This window comes from Ascidiella aspersa, chromosome 2, assembly GCF_963924565.1.
Source record: "Ascidiella aspersa chromosome 2, kaAscAspe10.2, whole genome shotgun sequence".
Taxonomy (NCBI): domain Eukaryota; kingdom Metazoa; phylum Chordata; class Ascidiacea; order Phlebobranchia; family Ascidiidae; genus Ascidiella; species Ascidiella aspersa.
Window position 1 is genome coordinate 36,995,217 of NC_139448.1, and position 18,878 is coordinate 37,014,094.

Sequence of the window (18,878 nt, forward strand, 5' to 3'; positions counted from 1 at the left end):
TTAAGTTAATTATGTAAAAACTTAAAATAGGGGTGTAAGTTTATTATTACGGTAAAAAACGAAATAATAAATATACTTTTATATATTTTTTACGTTCAGTGGGTCGTCAATATCGACTTCGAAATCAACGCGTATCAGAGACATGCCATACATAGCAGGTGGTAGTAACTTCGTGGCATAGTTGGTAAAATGACACTAATTGTTACAGCGAGAAACGTTGTTTAATTTCTATGTTGATGACGTCACAATGTTTCGGTTTTTCTCATCTAGTTTCTCAAATGTTGCTAGCAAAAAGCACATGGCGCAAGTTCTTAACTTTTAGTTGCTAACTGTAAATTGGGTTTTTCTGTACTAGTTAGTTGTATTGACAAGTCGTATTAAGCTTAGAATTTGTAAGAAGTTAATAATATTACGTTTATTGTTTGTTTAGTAATTGATTACAAACTTTAAATTGCAATTGAAACCTAGCCGTGACTGATTATATCCAAGTTAATCCTGGATCCCTAACAAGTTGGTACGTACATTTATTGTGGCTATATTTCCTTGTCGTCAATATAAAAGTAAAAAGCCATTTAATTAGGATTAATATTGTTTGTGCTAAGTTACGAATATCTTGAGTTCTGTTAATGTTATGCTGTAAATGCCCGTCTGCCATAGCCATGTATGACGTCATAATCGCATTTCGTTGTGTTGATTTTTCGTTCTGTTTAACAGAGAACCGTCACCGTTCAAGACTGTGTGGCAACTATAGGCAGTGCTGGCGGGGACGCGTTCCAACAAAAAACACCCATGCAACGGTTGATGTAGGCCAGGCTACATAGGTCGCTTAGGTGCAGCCACGACCGTTACAATGAAGTTCTCAACTTTTCTGGAGGACTAACGTGAGAACATTGAAGTTCTCAACTTTTCTGGAGGACTAACGTGAGAACATTGAAGTTCTCAACTTTTCTGGAGGACTAACGTGAGAACATTGAAGTTCTCAACTTTTCTGGAGGACTAACGTGAGAACATTGAAGTTTAATTGACTGTTTCAACATGGTTGTAAATAAGGCAACGCTTAATGAAATCGTCAAGCAGCTTAATTTATCGTACAAAGAAGCCGAGGAATTAATGGTTGACTTTAATAAGGAAGACCAGTTAAACAAAAAGCTGTCGTTAATTGCTGAGTTGTACGAAGAGTATCTGGAATCACATTACGCTTATGTTAATGCCACAAAAAATAAGAAACATAAAGAATGCGCTAAGAAAGAACTGTCCAGCATGAAGAGTGGAAAAGAAGAATTTGACGAGCGTATTAAGCAGTGGTTTTCTAAAGTTAAAGATAGAGAGGAGGTGCACAGTCACAAGTCTAACCACAGTCATTCTTCAAGGTCATCTAGGCCCACAACGCATATGTCCCATGCTAGTTCCAGGTCTAGCACCAAACGCACTGAAGCTGCTGTTCGCAAAGAAAAGGCAGCGCTTAGAAGAAAGCAGTTGGAGGAAGAGCAGAAAAGAGAAGCTGAACTTGAACAAATGAAACGACAAAGGGAAGATGAACTCGAGCAACTGAAAAAAGGAAAAGAAAGACAACTTGAACTCCTAAGGGCAGACCACGAGCTGCAAGTCGCGACGGTTGAAGCCGATATTTGGGAGGCGCGATCGGTCACAGGTTCACACGTGTCTCGTCATCGGGATACCGTCCGATTTGCGACAGATGTTTCCCCGTGCTCCCAAGTGGAAGCTGATATGGGAGTTCCTGTAAAAACAAGTCCGGAGTCAAATAACGTCGTGCCATCGCAACGAGAACCACAAGCAAGTTGGGAGGAACTGTCGCGTCCTCAGGGTATATGCCAAGCGTCGCCTAACCCTGTGTCTACCAGTACGGCTGAACAGAAGCCGCAGGTTAGTGAATTTATGCATTTTGCTTCTCTTCTCCAAGATGGTATGGATTTGCCAAAGCCAGACTTGTTAAATTTTGATGGAAATCCTCTACAATATACACGATTTATTACGACCTTTGACGAACATATCGCCAGTCGCGCCATGACTGATGGAAAGAAATTAAGCTACCTTATACAGTTTTGCACCGGCGAAGCTAAACGCTTAATATCGTTCTGTTCTGTACTCGATGCTAGTACTGGGTACAAAAAGGCCCGACAAGTGTTACACGATAATTATGGTCGCCCATTTATCATTGCCCGTACCTACGTTGAACGATTAACAGTTGGTCCAAGTTTGAAGCCTGACGATATTGATGGGTTACAGAAGCTTGCACGTAATTTGGAGGAATGTAATGTGACACTGTCTCATTTAGGTTACTTTGCTGACATAAATAACTTCGAACATTTGCTCAGTATTGCTAAACGTTTGCCATTTAGCATGCAGCAACGATGGAAAAGACACGCCGGAAAAATCGAGCTTGGCGGTACCGAGCCGCAGTTTCGGCATTTAGTGGAATTTGTGCAGAATGAAGCGTCGATTTCGCACACGCTGTTTAGTAGAATGATGAGTGAAAAAAGAGAGCATGCTCCACAGAGAAGCGCCGCAGTGAAGCCCCAGACGAGAGCTCTTCGAGCGACGGCACACGCCACCAGCGTCACCACCACAAAACTGGGTGAGAGACAACCTGGTCGAATGGGAAAGCCAGGTGACTACTGTCCTGTATGTAATCGCGCACATGAGTTAGTACGTTGCTACGACTTTAAACGAATGCCATTGAATGAACGCCTAAATGTATTGCGACGAGCAAGGCTTTGTGACAACTGTTTTTGTCGAGGTCACATTGCAAGAGGTTGTAATAAGGAGGGTTCATGCTCAGTGGAAGGATGTCGTCGCAAGCACCACACGCTCTTGCATCGCGATTACATCAAAAACGCCAGCTTTCCACCGAGGAACAATCAGAACCAGAGGCCAGTAGAACCGCCAAGGGAAGACGGTGAAAAGCCGGCTGTCACTTCAACATCGTGTGCCGCCAAGGCGTCAGTACGTCCACAGGTTGGTCAACGGGTGTATATGAATATTGTTCCTGTAAAAGTAGTAGGCAATAATGGGCACGAGACCGAGACGTATGCCTTTGTGGACTCTGGTTCTAACTCCACGATGTGCGACAGGCGTCTTCTCGAGCTACTTGAAATAAACGGCGAGGAAATCGAGTACTCGCTTTCTACTGTAAACGGAAGGTCTATGTCAAAGGACGGTGCAGTCGTCAAGCTAGCCGTCAAGTCCATAGACGGAGAAAATACTGTCAATTTGCCTTGTGTGATTACAGTTGAAAGTCTACCTGTTGCGCCCAACAGATGCGATAAAAAATGGTCACACTTAAAGGGGATAGAATTTGCGAAAGCATCTAACGACGAAGTGCTACTTCTAATTGGTTTAGACGTGCCCGAGGTGTTTTGGGTCGAAGAGGACCGAAGAGGGAAACGAGGTGAGCCAAGCGCTATAAAGACGGTGCTCGGTTGGTCACTGTTTGGTCCCGCTTCGTCTCAGTCCAGTGATCTCGGTGTGCATCACGTTAAAGTCAACCACGTAAATTTGTCATGCGATTTGCTGCACGAGCAAGTCAAGAAGATGTGGGAAACGGAGTTCAAGGATTCCAGTTTGATTCCCGGCGTAGGGATGTCTAAGGACGACAAGTACGCTCTCAAGCTGATGAATGACTCGGTGAAACTGAAGGACCGTCACTACCAGTTGCGGTTGCCATGGCGCGCAGGCTCACCGAACCTGCCGAACAACCGCATACAAGCGATGCAAAGACTAGGATACCTAAAGCGCCGTTTGAGCAAAGAAGACTCCCTTTGCAGGAAATACAAGGAGACAATCGAAGCGTATGTGCGCAATGGCTACGCTCGTCGTGTCGATGAGGAGCCCGTGAATGACCAAGTATGGTACCTGCCGCATCACCCCGTTCTCCATCCGCAAAAACCGGGAAAGGTGAGGGTAGTGTTCGATTGCGCTGCAAAGTACCGCAACACGTCATTGAATGATCAACTGCTACAAGGACCCGATTTAATGAACGGCCTCGTAGGTGTGCTGCTAAGATTCCGCCAAGAGAAAATTGCATTAGTTGCTGACGTAGAAGCGATGTTCCACCAAGTGAGGGTCGATCCAGTGGACATCAACTGCTTACGGTTTGTTTGGTGGCCAGACGGCGATACGACTAAAGAGCCTGTTGACTACCAAATGTTGGTTCACTTGTTTGGCGCAACGTCGTCGCCATGCTGCGCTAGTTTCTGTCTTCGACGGACCGCAGACGATAATAGCAAGGATTTCGCCCCTGAAACTGTTGCAACAGTCCATGAAAACTTCTATGTCGACGACTGCCTAAAGTCTGTTGCAACTCCTAATGAGGCAACAAAACTAATCAAAGAACTACGCGAATTGCTTCAGCGCGGTGGTTTTAATTTACGAAAATGGTTAAGCAATTGCGAAGAGATTTTGGACGCCGTTCCAGTAGGCGACACAGCTAAGTCGTCGTTTCCGTTGAACGCCGAAGTGGAAAGAGTACTTGGAGTAAGCTGGAATTTTCGGTCTGATGCCTTCCAGTTTGACGTTAATTTAAAGCAAAAACCTGTCACGAGAAGGGGTATATTGTCTGTTACCAGTTCCCTGTTTGATCCTATGGGATTTGTGGCACCTGTGGTGTTGCAGGCCAGAATGCTGCTGCAAGAGCTGTGTAAGCAAAAGCTGGGATGGGACGAAGAAGTGCCGGACGACATTGCTAGTGCGTGGCACCAGTGGGTCTCTGAGTTGCCAAATTTATCCAGCGTACAAATTCCCAGATGTTTGAAACCAAACGACGTCGAAACAATTAAGTGCTACGACTTACACCATTTCGCGGATGCTTCATCATACGGTTATGGAACAGTGTCGTATTTAAGAGTCGTTGACTACGAAGAAAGAGTACACTGCACTATTCTGTTCGCTAAAGCACGCCTAGCTCCACTGAAAACCGTTTCAATACCGAGGCTGGAGTTGACTGCAGCTACTCTTGCTGTGAAAATGGACCAGGTTTTACGAAAGGAATTGAATCTGAAAATTCAAAAGTCTGTGTTTTGGACCGACTCAACGTCAGTTTTGCGGTGCATCAACAACAAAACGAAGCGTTTCCCTACCTTTGTAGCGAATCGGCTCACGAAGATAGACGAGGGTTCGGATGCATTGCAATGGAGACACGTGCCAACAAAGCTCAATCCAGCCGATGACGCGTCCCGGGGGTTGAGTGTTAAGGCCCTCATGGAAAGAGACCGCTGGTTCAAAGGTCCGCCGTTTCTGTATCAGGATGAAACCCAGTGGCCGTCTAGTCCGCTATACGCCGATGAACTACCTGACGAATTTGTGAAGAAGCCACCGTCAGATGTGAAAGTCCACTTCGTTTCACACAATCCCAACTGTTTAGATACGCTGCTACATCGTTACTCGTCATGGACGAGGTTGAAAAAGGCTGTAGCTTGGTTGCTGCGTTTCGTAAATTACATACGAAATAAGAAATCGAAGTTTGCATCATTGTTGACTGTACCTGAACTTAAGACTGCCGAACGCGCAGTGATCAAGTACGTGCAAAAACAAAACTTCCCAGAAGAAATCCGGGTTTTGTCACAGTGTCAAAAGGAGCGCGGCGCTGGTAAGCGCGCGCTAAAGAAAATGACCTTGCAAAAACTGAACCCGATGTTGGTCGAAGGCGTTTTGCGCGTTGGGGGGCGCCTTAATTACGCTCCGGTGTCATACGATCTGAAGCATCCTGTGATACTGCCACACAAACACCACGTAACGGACTTGATTATTGAGGATCACCATCAAACAGTTCGCCACTCTGGCATGGGCCTAACATGGAACTTGCTGCGCCAAAGATATTGGGTCGTTCGCGGAGGAGTTGCTGTACGACGAGTGCTTGGAAAATGCATTTTCTGCCGCCGACGAAATGCGCCCAGCGGACAACAGAAGATGGCCGATTTACCGCGTGAGCGTATTACGCCTCACCATCCGCCATTTTCATTTGTGGGCGTCGACTATTTTGGTCCGCTCATGGTTAAACAAGGCCGTAGCGAAGTCAAACGCTACGGGTGCTTGTTTACTTGCTTAACGATACGTGCGGTTCATATTGAGATCGCACACTCAATGACAACTGACTCGTTTATTGACGCGCTTCGCAGATTTATCGGTCGCCGAGGTAAACCCAAAAAGATTTTTAGCGACAACGGAACCAACTTCGTGGGGGCCGAGCGCGTTCTCCGCAAATCATTGCAGGACTGGAATCAATCCCAGATAATTGACAATCTGCGACAGAGCAACGTCGAATGGGCATTCAACCCGCCCGCCGCCAGTCACATGGGCGGTGTCTGGGAAAGGCAAATTCGCTCAGTGCGCAAGATTCTGAATGTTTTGATGGCTGGCCAACAGCCTGGTGATGAGACTCTCAACACGTTTTTGGTGGAAGTAGAAGCGATTCTAAACTCGCGCCCGCTTACACCAGTCACGATGGATCCGGAAAGCGACGAGCCGCTAACGCCGAATCATTTGGTGTTGCTCGGTCGCTGCGATACGCTGCCTCCAGGCGTCTTCGATGAGAAGGACAACTACGTGAGGCGGCGATGGCGCCAGGTGCAATACCTGGCAAATCAATTCTGGCTGAGATGGGTTGCCGAGTACTTACCGACATTGCAAATGCGGCAAAAATGGACTGTCCAGGAGCGCAACTTCGTGCGCGATGATCTCGTTCTCCTTGCGGACAACTCGGTTCCGCGGGGCCAATGGCTCTCTGGGAGAGTCGTGGAAACCTATCCCGACAAAAAGGGATCGGTTCGGAGTGTGTTGGTGAAAACCAAAAATGGGACACTTAAAAGGCCAATTGCTAAATTGTGCCTCATTTCCGCTGCGTAACGTCGCGATTTCTGCGTTGCTATGTAAATTGTAAATACGCCTGTTCCTTGTTGTTCTCGCTGTTTAGTAATTGGGTTAAGATGTGCTCTAGTTCGGATACGCACATCGGGGCCGGGAATGTTACAGCGAGAAACGTTGTTTAATTTCTATGTTGATGACGTCACAATGTTTCGGTTTTTCTCATCTAGTTTCTCAAATGTTGCTAGCAAAAAGCACATGGCGCAAGTTCTTAACTTTTAGTTGCTAACTGTAAATTGGGTTTTTCTGTACTAGTTAGTTGTATTGACAAGTCGTATTAAGCTTAGAATTTGTAAGAAGTTAATAATATTACGTTTATTGTTTGTTTAGTAATTGATTACAAACTTTAAATTGCAATTGAAACCTAGCCGTGACTGATTATATCCAAGTTAATCCTGGATCCCTAACAAGTTGGTACGTACATTTATTGTGGCTATATTTCCTTGTCGTCAATATAAAAGTAAAAAGCCATTTAATTAGGATTAATATTGTTTGTGCTAAGTTACGAATATCTTGAGTTCTGTTAATGTTATGCTGTAAATGCCCGTCTGCCATGGCCATGTATGACGTCATAATCGCATTTCGTTGTGTTGATTTTTCGTTCTGTTTAACAGAGAACCGTCACCGTTCAAGACTGTGTGGCAACTATAGGCAGTGCTGGCGGGGACGCGTTCCAACAAAAAACACCCATGCAACGGTTGATGTAGGCCAGGCTACATAGGTCGCTTAGGTGCAGCCACGACCGTTACACTAATGTTAGCAATTTATTGTCGGACAAACGAACTATAAAACGTGGCGGAGAGTATGTTGACAGTTTGATATAAACACACAGCCAGGTGCTTCTTGGGGTGGCCGCTGAGCGTTGTTTGGCCGTTGACAAAATTCCCAGGAAAATTAGATCTACATCAAAATAACTAGGCTATGCTGTCTATGAAAAATGGTTTGACATTTTGCAAAATTAAATCATTTAGAGTTGTGATTAAATCATTTAGAGCGCCAGGTTTTAAAATACGCGAAGTGCTTACAATCTCCTCTGGTTAAACCCAAATAAGGTCATTTGCTTAATATTGCCGTCCTTCTAATAAAAAAACACCTCACCAGGCGGAAGCTTGTAATTCCTTATTTGGAAACGTTTTGGGCATTTAAATGCGTGAGTGTGTTTGTGTGTGTGTGTAAGCGGGTGTGTGTGTGTGTTTGAAGACTGCGCCCGATTGCTGCAAACCTGCAATCACGTTTGAGGCACGCGGGAAAATAATAATTTGCAATCAACGCCGCATTCTTGGCTGTTTAAAACTCCTCACAACAGATCTTGCGTTTTTAGAACATTTCAAGTAGTTATCGGATGAATAGTTCATATGTTGGGGGTAAAGTGTATGGCCCTGTGTATGGATTACATCCCGCAAATTTGGACGAAGCAAATTATTTTCTAACTTGATTCTGTATCAAAATTTGTACTTTCTGGAATACAACTGGTTTTTAAAGAGCAAATGTTGTCATCAAATCAATTTTTCGGTAAGTTAAGAATGTATTTTTGCATCCATGTAATACTATTTGTTACTTTTTTTGGCGTAAAAAAAACGGTCCTAATAAGCTATCATTAAAACAGTCTGCTTTAGCAATTTAAATTTTAACTGCCGCCATTTTTAGTCTCGAACATGTGTAATTTAGGTAGAAAACTATGGCGGGAAATAAAATGCCGATCTGTATTCTTGCCTACACACGACGATATATTCTTAAATCTCGTGGGTAATGATTTATAGCAGGCTTTTGCTTGAACAAAATGTTTTGGAGACTGGTAAAAAAGGATTTTGAAGTACATAAAATATAAAACTCGTTTTAAGTATGAATAGGCGAGCAATGAGTGTGCCTGTAACAAAAAACGGCGCTGGTCTAGAATCTTACCCAAATACACATTATTTGTGTTAGTGTGTGAGTTAGCGTTTTGGGTTAGGGTTGGTCCAGTATTATTAAATGATGAATATGACCCATCACCAAAAACGCTATACTCGCACCCTAACCCAAACATTGTGCAGTGATTTATTAATTGTGGTTCTAGACCAGCGCCAAAACAAAAACAAGAAAAAAACAAATAAAATTTCTTAGCAGGACTGGCGTTAGTCTGGAATCCTAACCATATTTTCTTGGGGATTTGTATTGCTAAAATGATTTTTGTGTTAGGGTTTAGGGATGTTCAAAGTAGGATTCCAGGGGATTTTAGTTTCGAATGTAGAATAACTAATTCAGAATACTGCATTCTAATTATTTAACCTCTACTTTGTTTGGGAGAGAAAGATTAATCTTAATATACCCTATAATACTTTTAATATAGGCCAGCGCCCCACAGTCACAGCAATAAATCGCAAAACAATTGGACAACATGTGTTTATTCTAATAAAAATGTAATCTTTCCAAAGTTTAACATTGATTCTTAAACATTGTTATTTTAAATAGTCGTGTAAACTGTAGTACATGTCCATATTGCTGCCAAAACTTAATATTTGTGACATTGAAACAATACACAATATACTCTTATGTATCACTGTATGTCAGTTCTACTGTTTTTTACTAACGTGATCTGTTATGCAATCAAAAAATGTACTCTAAAGAATACAACTTATTATAGCATTGACGATTATGCTGTGCATAACCTTGCTGAATATTGGCATGAAATTGACCTTAAATAACCCTATACCAGCACGTTTTATGAGGGAATGTTCCTTTGTAACTAACACAGTTAAGAAATTAACTGTGATCTCTGCACCTAGCATTACAAGTTAGTCGCTTGCCCAATAATGCTGACCGACACTTAATTATTAGGCGAAGGTTATCGTGAGACAATCTAATTGGTTGCCAAAACAACGCTAACACCGCATTTTAGGCTCCTACATTTAAAGCAAGCACTATAAATGTGTCTTTTATCTAAACTTGCCACTCGCGTATGTACAATTAGGCGCAACCATCAGTGGTAGAACATTAAATTGTATCGGTTCCAATTACCCAATATAAACGGCAAAATTGGTTGAATCCCAAGGATTTAGAAAACACACTCCTTTCATAAATGTTTGGAAGCCTTTGGGTTAGGGTGGGCAAGTCATACAATTTTATTTATTTTCCTTCCTTTATTTCTTCCTTGCAATTTCCATTTTATCAACTTGTTTAGTTACTGTTAAATAAGTAGTAGGATACTAGTTTTTGCTTAAAAGTTGAATGCTAGTTTTTGCTTTGTGAAACGCTAGTTTTGGCTTAAAGACGTGAGCGCTAGTTTTTTGCTTAAAGTTTAATTGAAAACTAGCCCATATCGGTTAAATTTCATAGCAGGTTTCCTCATAAAAATATTAGTTTTTTTTAAGTATAACTCATAAAAATATTAGTTTTTTTTAAGTATAACTCATAAAAATATTAGTTTTTTTTAAGTATAACTCATAAAAATATTAGTTTTTTTAAGTATAATTTCTTTACAGCATAATTTATCTTCTTTGTTTTCCATACTTTTAGGTTGACATAAAATGCATGAAATTTCTGATAAAAAAAAACATTTACAAAGCTGCAAAAAATAAGATCTACTTTTTGGATATTATCTCTATGTGACTATCAAATAATCTGGGTAATTGCGATTTAAGACTAGTTATCACAGTGGCTATTCACGATGTTAAACGGTCCCCATAATATCAGAGTCTATTTTCACTGTTTGGTTTCAGACCTCAATAAATGTGACTGTCAATCTCTTGTCTAAAGCAACATATTCTAGAACAGATGGTTGAGTTGGAGAACATTAAAATGTTGGCTGAATAATACCAAGTAATTTATTGTTTATTTGTTTTATATATATAGTAGTAGTTGTTCTACTTTGGTTTATGCAAGTTTTTTTTTATACATTCAAGCCACTTTGTCAACACAATCTTGGATAATACCAGAAAAGGTTTATTGAAATGATACATCCTGAAATAAATGGTTGAAGACCACTTATGTTGACTGTATAACACCAGGTACTTAATAGTTTATTTGTGTTTCGAAAATACTCTAGTCAAATTAACTGTAATTTCTTTTAATATAATCCAGATTAGAAACTGGAAATAGCGAGTCTATGTTGCATTTAAATATGCTGGAGTTGCGACTTTTCGCGGTCATCACTTTACCTGGAATGTAAAGTTCACCTTTTCATCACAGTCCTGAATTTAGTAAACTCCGCTCCAACATACACTGCTGGTAAATAAATTGGTATTTTTTCATTACTTTAGATTACTTGGCAACTAATTATTTGTTTCGCAAAATCCTTGCAGCTATTTCATGAAGAGAGAAAATGGAGAACTGAATTAGTCTGAAAAATTACTTTTTATCTCACCTCTGAAGAAGCTACCACAGTTTTTCAACAGTTTTGCAAGAATGAAAAAATTAAGATTATTCTCCATGCAGTGGACCGAGCCCTCAAACTTCTATGGAATCAGATAAGTCATCTGCATGATATCTACAAGGAAAATGTCTTTGTAGCGTTTGTGTTGCTAATTATGTGTATACAGCCCGGAATTTAAAAGCTTTAATGTGTAGGCATCATCATGTTAAAATAAATGTTAAGGTTAGACTTCTATATTACTATAGTGTTGTAATTTATTAATTATGTCTTGTTTTTTTACTGTTTTGTTCCTTGAACTGAATTACATCACATAATGTATGTTATGTAACTAAGGTTTTTTGTGTTATCTGATGTTATGATATTTAAAAAAAATGGAATTGTATATGTTTTAATTAGAGCTCTCGCCTTTATAACTATTCATTTTGGGTACATGCCGTTTTCCATCACAAAATGATTGCAACATTTCTGTAGGTTTCCATGCAAAGTTAAGTAACTGGTTATCAATAGATATTCAGTTAATTAGTCAACTGTGTTTAGACTTACTATAGAGAGGAAAGACAAACCATTTTAACAGGTGTAAATAAGTAGGGCATCCAAGGTCTGCTAGTATCATGTGTTATTAAATCTCCCGAAAAGGAACCATTAACATTTATATTTTCCAGTATTTACACCCTATTTGTAAACTAGTTCTATTTGCCAATCCTAGTTTTGCCAATATCCACAATACCAATTTCTTAACATAACGTTAAGGTCTTTTGTGTGTGATTACTTTTAAATTTGCCACATTTAGGCTTGCATGCAAAAGTATTTATCCATTAACTATATTAAGGTTACCGCATGTTTACGTTCAGGAGTTTATTATGTAGGCAGGTTTAAGCACATTGTAGTCACTACTCAGTGTCAGGACTTTTCCGTATTAGTTTTTAACCCAAACCTGGAATATAAGGATAAATGTTTTCCTCTAAATTTAATTATGTCAATATATTTTTAATCCTTCTAAAGTATTATTAGTATTAAACTTAGTCTTGTTTTTCAGTTTGTTGTCTTAGTTTCTCTCTGACAAGTTTAATTAGAGAATCCTTGCTCTATTTGTATGGAATTATAATTCGTAACACATTTACACGCCGTTACGCAATGGTTTGAATGTAGATTTATAATTTTAACAAATTTTCTGACTGGAGAATGTATTGAAGCAAAGCAAATGGAGTTTTAACAAACAGGAGCACTTTATTACCCTCAAATTTAAACAAATTGTATTGTCATATCAATCACTGAATCAATGTGTCGTCACTTAATCATTAATTATGACTATTCGGATCTATATTTGCGTATTTTGACCTTTTGAATAAAAATTAGTTTACCAAAACATAATATTGCCAATATACCACAATATCACTTAATCTATTAGCATTTTCTTCGAAATTTAGCATTGCACAGTAAAATGCTTTCTAAACAAAGGTGACAAATAATAGCGCAATTATAGTTGTCTGTGCTCCTGAGTTAACTAATTTAAAGTAATTAATTTAAAAGCAAACAATTTTCAACAAAATATTTATCTGTTTTTTTCCTGAAATGAATTGTCAAGTGTTTTTAGTCATACAACGGTTTGCAATTTATCTTGTCATCTTTTGTTAGGCATAAGTCTTTTGGAGCAAAACTTTTCCAGCCTTAGTTTGTTTTTTATTACAAAAGTTTTTCTGGTGTACAGTAAGTTTTGAATCTTATATTGTAGAAGCTACAAATTTTCTTTAATTTCATCTTTTTTTCATATTTTTGGTTCATTGTGTCAAAGTTCTAATACATGCTCTGCCAGAGCTGACCGGAATGATCTTTTGTGGTGGACATCACACATGTTCAGGTTTCCTGGTGTGAAGGGAACGTTTAGTTTCACTATGTATGTTGCTTAAAGTGTTCAAATTTTCCTGGCTTTTCAACATACATTTTGGTTTTTCTCTAAGACCTGGAATATAAGGAATAATGGCCAGACCTTTCGTTTCTGGTTTAGCTGTTAACGGTCGTTTTTTGTTATGGCCTTTTTGTTGGCTTCTTTCTTATGTTGGTGCAAAGTTTTGAAGCTCGGTGTAGCGGGATGTTCGTAATCAAGCGTTTGTGCAGAAGAGGGTGATCCCATTGAAAATTTAAGTAGCTATAATGCATTATTTTTCGAAATACCTTGGAAGATAGTTTACCCGACCGTTTACGCGTTATTAATGAATCAAGAAATGAATTGCTTTCTGTTTTCGTTGTAAATTTTATGCTGTAGTCTAGAAACTACTGTTATCAGGTTTTTTTTTATAACAAATGTGTCCTGAATGTTTCGCCAAATTCACTTGGGGGCGATTGGAGGTGCTCCCATTGCTGTTCCAAATATCTGTTTGTAATGTTTTCCTCTGAATTTAAGGCATGTGCAGGAATCTAGGCATATTGTTAACCCTTAAATATCATTAGTGATAAACTAAAATATCATTAGTAATAAAATTAGTCCTGTTTTCAAGTTTGGTGTCTTAGTTAAGACCTTGTGTGGTTTTGCGGTAAACAAATTTTTGACCAAAATCTTAGCATTAACCTTGATTACATCTATTTCTGGGGTCCATTTCTATTTTTAAGAGAGCTTTGGCTGCTGGGTTGTTATCCGGGCTGTTAACCAAACGAAAGTGCAACGATTGTCTCGTATAATGATCACTCTAAAATATTTTCTTTGTAAACCTGGTCTGTTCCTACACTTAAAAGAATAAGCAACAGTTTGATTCAAAACAATTTTCTGAATGTCCCTGCACAATGTTGCTTTAAATATTACCTGTTCTGGTTTGATGTCGGATAGCTGTGAATTTGCATACGTTCTCAAGTTCGTTTTTGAATTACACTTTGTAAAAATGTTGGACGCTGTTATCCAATGTTTAGAATAAATATTTAAAATTTTTTATAGGCATGAAATGCTTTGTAACAATTAGCTTTGGAGAAATTGTGCCGCCATAATATGCATTACTGAATCAATATGCCTGTTGCTTAGCCATATGTCGTTTGACAATAGTTCTGTAATCATTTTGATCCATGTTAAAACTGAGTTGATATTTTACACCCACAACAACGGCGTCCCCAGCAACCAACAGGTAAGTTTGAGTTCCATTAGCTTGTTATTGGTTGTCTGTTTGTTGTTAACTACTTTGTGCTTTGTGGGCCAGAGCCTCTCAATTCCTTAATAATAGGGAGGTTTGAGATACTTTCCAAACCTATCCGGTTCTGTGATTCCCTGCTTATTTTCTGACCTTTTCTGTTCCTGTTGCTGAACGATTGCACTAAACTCTTAATCTTTGTGAGTTGTAAAACCTTTTTCTAAATGTGTGATTTGACTTATCCATCGGGTAAAGTACTTTGTTTTCCAGTATGGTCTTCTATTTCAGTTGACTAATTGTCATTAGCTGAACAAAAATACTTGTATAGTTAAATACTTTGTTGTAAGGGTTGTTATCGTAATGCCGTTCTAAGCTCCATGGTTTGTTTTCTCAAGATTTTTATCTTTCTTGTAAGTAAGTATTCACCCTTTTCCTTTCAAAAGTTTCATTCCACCGTCTTGAGTGGTCAATTTTATTCTGACTCAGTGTTCAGTAATGATTTCCTATCTTTTTCCTGGTTTTCTTTTGCAAGTTTCGATACATATTTTTTTTTCGTTTCAATTCTTTAGCTGTAAAAGGTTTCCAATTTTTGTTTTGAATGTTGTTGAAATGTGAATTTTCAAAAGTTTTTTTATCGTTATTCCATCTGGCCTTCCACGTGTTTAGTTCGTTAAGTTTCCAGCTCTGTGTGTAGTAGGCATGGTCCGATCTGAAGTTTTATTACAGATCTGTATATGTTAAAGGTGTACAAAGTTGTAATGTGTTAGTTTGTAGTCTGGATGTAAATCGTGACAAGCTCTTGGCTGTATAAAATTTATTTTCGAGTGATAACCGGTGTACTTCAATTTTCAAGTTTCCTGGTACAAAAGGAACGTTTAGTTTTCCCTATGTTTGTTGCTGAACTTGCACCACAGGAAATAAACATCCCTTTTGCGTTTTTCTGGTTTGACTGGGTCTAATTTTTCTGGCCGGTTTGAAAGCTGTAGAAATGTCGTTGCTTTTCAAAATATGTTTTAGTTTTTCTCCCAGACCTGGAATACGTAATAATGTCCAGACCGTTCGGTTCTATTTTAGCTGTTGCATGGTTAGTTTGTTTTTGCAGTTTACACAACCAAACGGTATGTATCCGTTTTTTCTCATGAAGAACTTTTTAACATGTTTAATTTCTTTATTTTTTTGCTTGCCTAGTCCTTACTGCTAGTTCATTTGAAGCTTGATGGTGTAGCAGGGTGTTCACAACGGAGCATTAGTGCTGAAAAGGGTGGTCCGGTCTAAACTTAAAGTCGCGATTTGAATACGTTACTTTTTTAAATACATTGAAAGATAGGTCTATGTCATTCAATACCAAATTCGCCACAGTTACTGAAAGAATTGATGGGGGGATCCGAATGAATAAAACAATAGGCCTAGGTATGATTTAAGGTTTATGTATTTTTGGTAACCCGTAGAGTGCTGGTGATATAGCATCGGTTGTTTACCCTCTCTTCTTTCTTCAACTGTTGCACTATGTAAATGTGTTTTATGGAATTTTATACCTGCTATAAATTTACCTCCTGCTAGTTCATCTTTACCGGGGCTTTTACTAGTTTAGCTTTTACTAGAATGTCCTTGTACAATGTTTCTTTTTTAAATATTACCTGTTCTGGTTTGATGTCGAACAGCAGTGCAACTGCGAAAGCTATTGCAAAAGAATTGGATCTTTCCCTTTGTTTGCATACCTTGCGTATTTAAAATGTGATGTTTTTAGGCACTTTGCTGAAAAAATGTTGCACAGCGTTACCCAATGGTTAGAATAAATATTTAACCCTAAAATTTCGAAGAAATTGTGCCGCCATAATATGCATTACTGAATCAATATGCCTGTTGCTCAGCCAGATGTCTTTTGACAATAATTCTGTATAATCATTTTGATCCACATTAAAACTGAGTTGATCCACAACAACGGCGTCCCCAGCAACCAACAGCTAAGTTTGAATTCCATTGGCTTGTACTAGTGATTTGACTTATCCATAGGGTAAAGTACTTTGTCCCAATATGGTCTTGTATTTCAGTGGCGAATGTTGTCGTTAGCGGGTTTTTAAGTATTCGCCTACCGAATCTTTCAAAGCACATTTGGAAGAAAAAATAGTTTAGTGACCGGTTACCAGTAATTATTAGAAACTAAATTAAGCTTTGTTCATTGTGTAACGACATTTGTCAATCCTGAATGATTCAATGAACCATCTTTTGTCATAGTGCAGTTCCCAGTGTGTTATGTTACAATTACCCCAATCAATTCCGTGTCGAAGTTCAACCGCATGCTCTGCCAGAGCTGACTGGGATGCCTGAACGTTCAAGTTTCCTGGTTTAAAGCAACGTTTAGTTTTCCTTCACCATACACAGGGCATCTCAAAGAGTCCCTTAGCGTTTTTCTGGTTTAACTGGATCTTTAGTCGAAGGTAAAAGGTTTCCAATTTTTCTGGCCGGTTTGAAAGCAGTTGAAATGTGGTGGCTTTTCAAAATACGTTTTAGTTTTTCTCCCAGACCGGGAATAAGGAATAATGTCCAAACTATTCGGTTGTTAACATGTTTGATTTCGTTTGCTTTGTCCTTTTTGCTAGTGCAAAGTTTTAAAGCTCGGTTTAGCATGGTGTTCACAACTGAGCCTTTGTGCTGTGCTGAAGAAAAGTAGCGATCTGAATGCGTTACTTTGCTAAAAATGTACAGTAAATGCTAGTCTGTATAGCTAAAAGATTTCCTTAGTAATTCTGGTCTATTTCTACGCGTAAAAATGAGCAACAGTTCTATTCAAAACAATTTTCTGAATGTCCCTGCGCAATGTTGCTTCTTTAAATATTACCTTTCTGGTTTGATGTCGTATAGCAGGGCAACTGCAAAAGCTATTGCTAAAGGGCTACAATTGGACCTTTCCCTTTGTTTGCATACCTTTGGAAAAACAGATTTTTAAAATAAATTCCTACTTGTTGTCATACATTTTTTTTTTTTGATGTAAAAAAAGAATAACTTGCTTATGACAGTACATCGGTCCTGAACAATCGTTAGTGACTGTGTATATTCTAATGTAGGAATTATCCTTGATTTCCAACATGCCAATTCTTGCAACTTTCAGACTGTTTACATATCTTCTCCCGTGTGATTCGTACAAGCATTCCCTCGTAAATGGGTTGTATTTCTTTCGATAAAGAACCCATTGAAATAAACCATGGTTTTGCCTAGGTGGAAATTTAGATTTTCAATTATAACCTGGTTCACAAAATGACAACCTCGATTTATAAAAGTAAAGAAGGATGTATGTGTATTACTCGATGCAGACAAGACTGGTTTCTGCGGATGGGTAATTCACCAGCAGTGTCGAATTATAATTGTGAAGCTCACTGTCACTAGCAGGAAATTGTTGATGACTAGTTAACGACATTGGGTAAGGAACAGAACATCCTCGATCAAGCTCTTCATGGTAACGATTGAATGGACTGATGAACGGAACTTTGGCAAGTCCTGAATCAAACTGTAACTTACATTGTTGGAATCATATGTTTCACAAAACAAAACTTAATATTATAGGGAGAATTCGCTAATAGCTCTGTTTCTGCTCAAATTCTCGTCGATTGTTCATAGCAAAAGAAAACATTCGCAGATCTTCCCGTATTTGTCAAAATCATGTTGGAACAAGTGAATTAAAATCTGGTCCTAAAAGAAAATCAGGTCTTTTTGTCAATGATGCGTGCTTAAAACCAACCACCAAAACATTGAGTTTGATTGCAATGTACTTTAGGCCGGTTGCGCGTTGGTAGCTATGTTATGTTTAAAAAACAAATGAGTTATTTGAGGTTCTTGGCCCTAAACTTGTGAAATTTTAGACCGGGGTTACACAATTGCTTGTATCGTTTCTACTTTTAGAACAAAAGGCTCAACACATTAATTGTATTAACGCAAAATAACCTAATGTGTTTTGGGAGTTGGTTACACTTGCGTTTCCGGGTTGTAAACTCTGGCTGCTCTCTTGCGATTTACCTCGTTTTCGTTCTGTAAATTTCCTGCAAAGATCGTTTTGAAGAACCTTCGGGTTGTATCCCTGTAGCTGCCTTGTCTCGCGTTGCCACTGGAGTTTTTAGGTTGTTGTCAGTAAAATAAACTCTGGCTACTTTCTTGCGTTTTACCCTGTTTTCTTTGTGTACAAAGTTTCCGCAAAGGCGGTTTTGTAGAACCTTGGAGTTGTATCCATGTAATTCTGTAGCAAGTGTTTGTGGGCAGCTTCTGAATATGAAGATATATCCTTGTCGTTGACGAAAGTTCCGCCACTTCTGCCGAATCTATTTCTACTTTCGGCAACAGATACGCGTCCAACTGGATAAATCTATGAATTGTGAGAGAGTCTTCTTGCATTAAAGTAACTAACAATAAACGACGTTAAGTACGTTTACTTAGCTTTAACCAACCTGCGTAAAAGAACCGTTCCACGATTAAGTAGCCACGAAGATCTTTACAAAGGTCGGTAACAGTTGATAAGTTTTCCAATACTGCTTTAGCAATCTTTA

The 18,878-nt window shown here is 39.0% G+C and overlaps 2 protein-coding genes across 2 annotated transcripts; both read left to right on the forward strand.

The window, feature by feature from the left end:
- Nucleotides 1–1,035: 1,035 nt before the first annotated feature.
- LOC146165572 (uncharacterized) lies at nucleotides 1,036–2,434 on the forward strand. Its single transcript, XM_083380971.1, has 2 exons — nucleotides 1,036–2,257; nucleotides 2,361–2,434. Exons 1-2 carry the CDS (start codon nucleotides 1,036–1,038, stop codon nucleotides 2,432–2,434), a joined length of 1,296 nt encoding a protein of 431 aa, XP_083237097.1.
- Nucleotides 2,435–2,500: 66 nt separating this feature from the next.
- LOC146165573 (uncharacterized) lies at nucleotides 2,501–7,389 on the forward strand. The gene is made up of 2 exons (XM_083380973.1): nucleotides 2,501–3,249; nucleotides 3,391–7,389. The coding sequence occupies exons 1-2, from the start codon at nucleotides 2,617–2,619 to the stop codon at nucleotides 6,859–6,861; spliced, it is 4,104 nt and encodes a 1,367-aa protein (XP_083237099.1). The 5' UTR covers nucleotides 2,501–2,616; the 3' UTR covers nucleotides 6,862–7,389.
- The last annotated feature ends 11,489 nt before the right edge of the window (nucleotides 7,390–18,878 follow it).

Bases quoted from the DNA above. Each gene is read 5' to 3' on its own strand.
- LOC146165572 (XM_083380971.1), top strand. From the start codon at position 1,036: ATGGTTGTAAATAAGGCAACGCTTAATGAAATCGTCAAGCAGCTTAAT. The intron at 2,258-2,360 runs GTAATTTGGAGG...TTTGCCATTTAG, and splicing joins TGGGTTACAGAAGCTTGCAC to CATGCAGCAACGATGGAAAA.
- LOC146165573 (XM_083380973.1), top strand. From the start codon at position 2,617: ATGGGAAAGCCAGGTGACTACTGTCCTGTATGTAATCGCGCACATGAG. The intron at 3,250-3,390 runs GTTGAAAGTCTA...TGGGTCGAAGAG, and splicing joins ATTTGCCTTGTGTGATTACA to GACCGAAGAGGGAAACGAGG.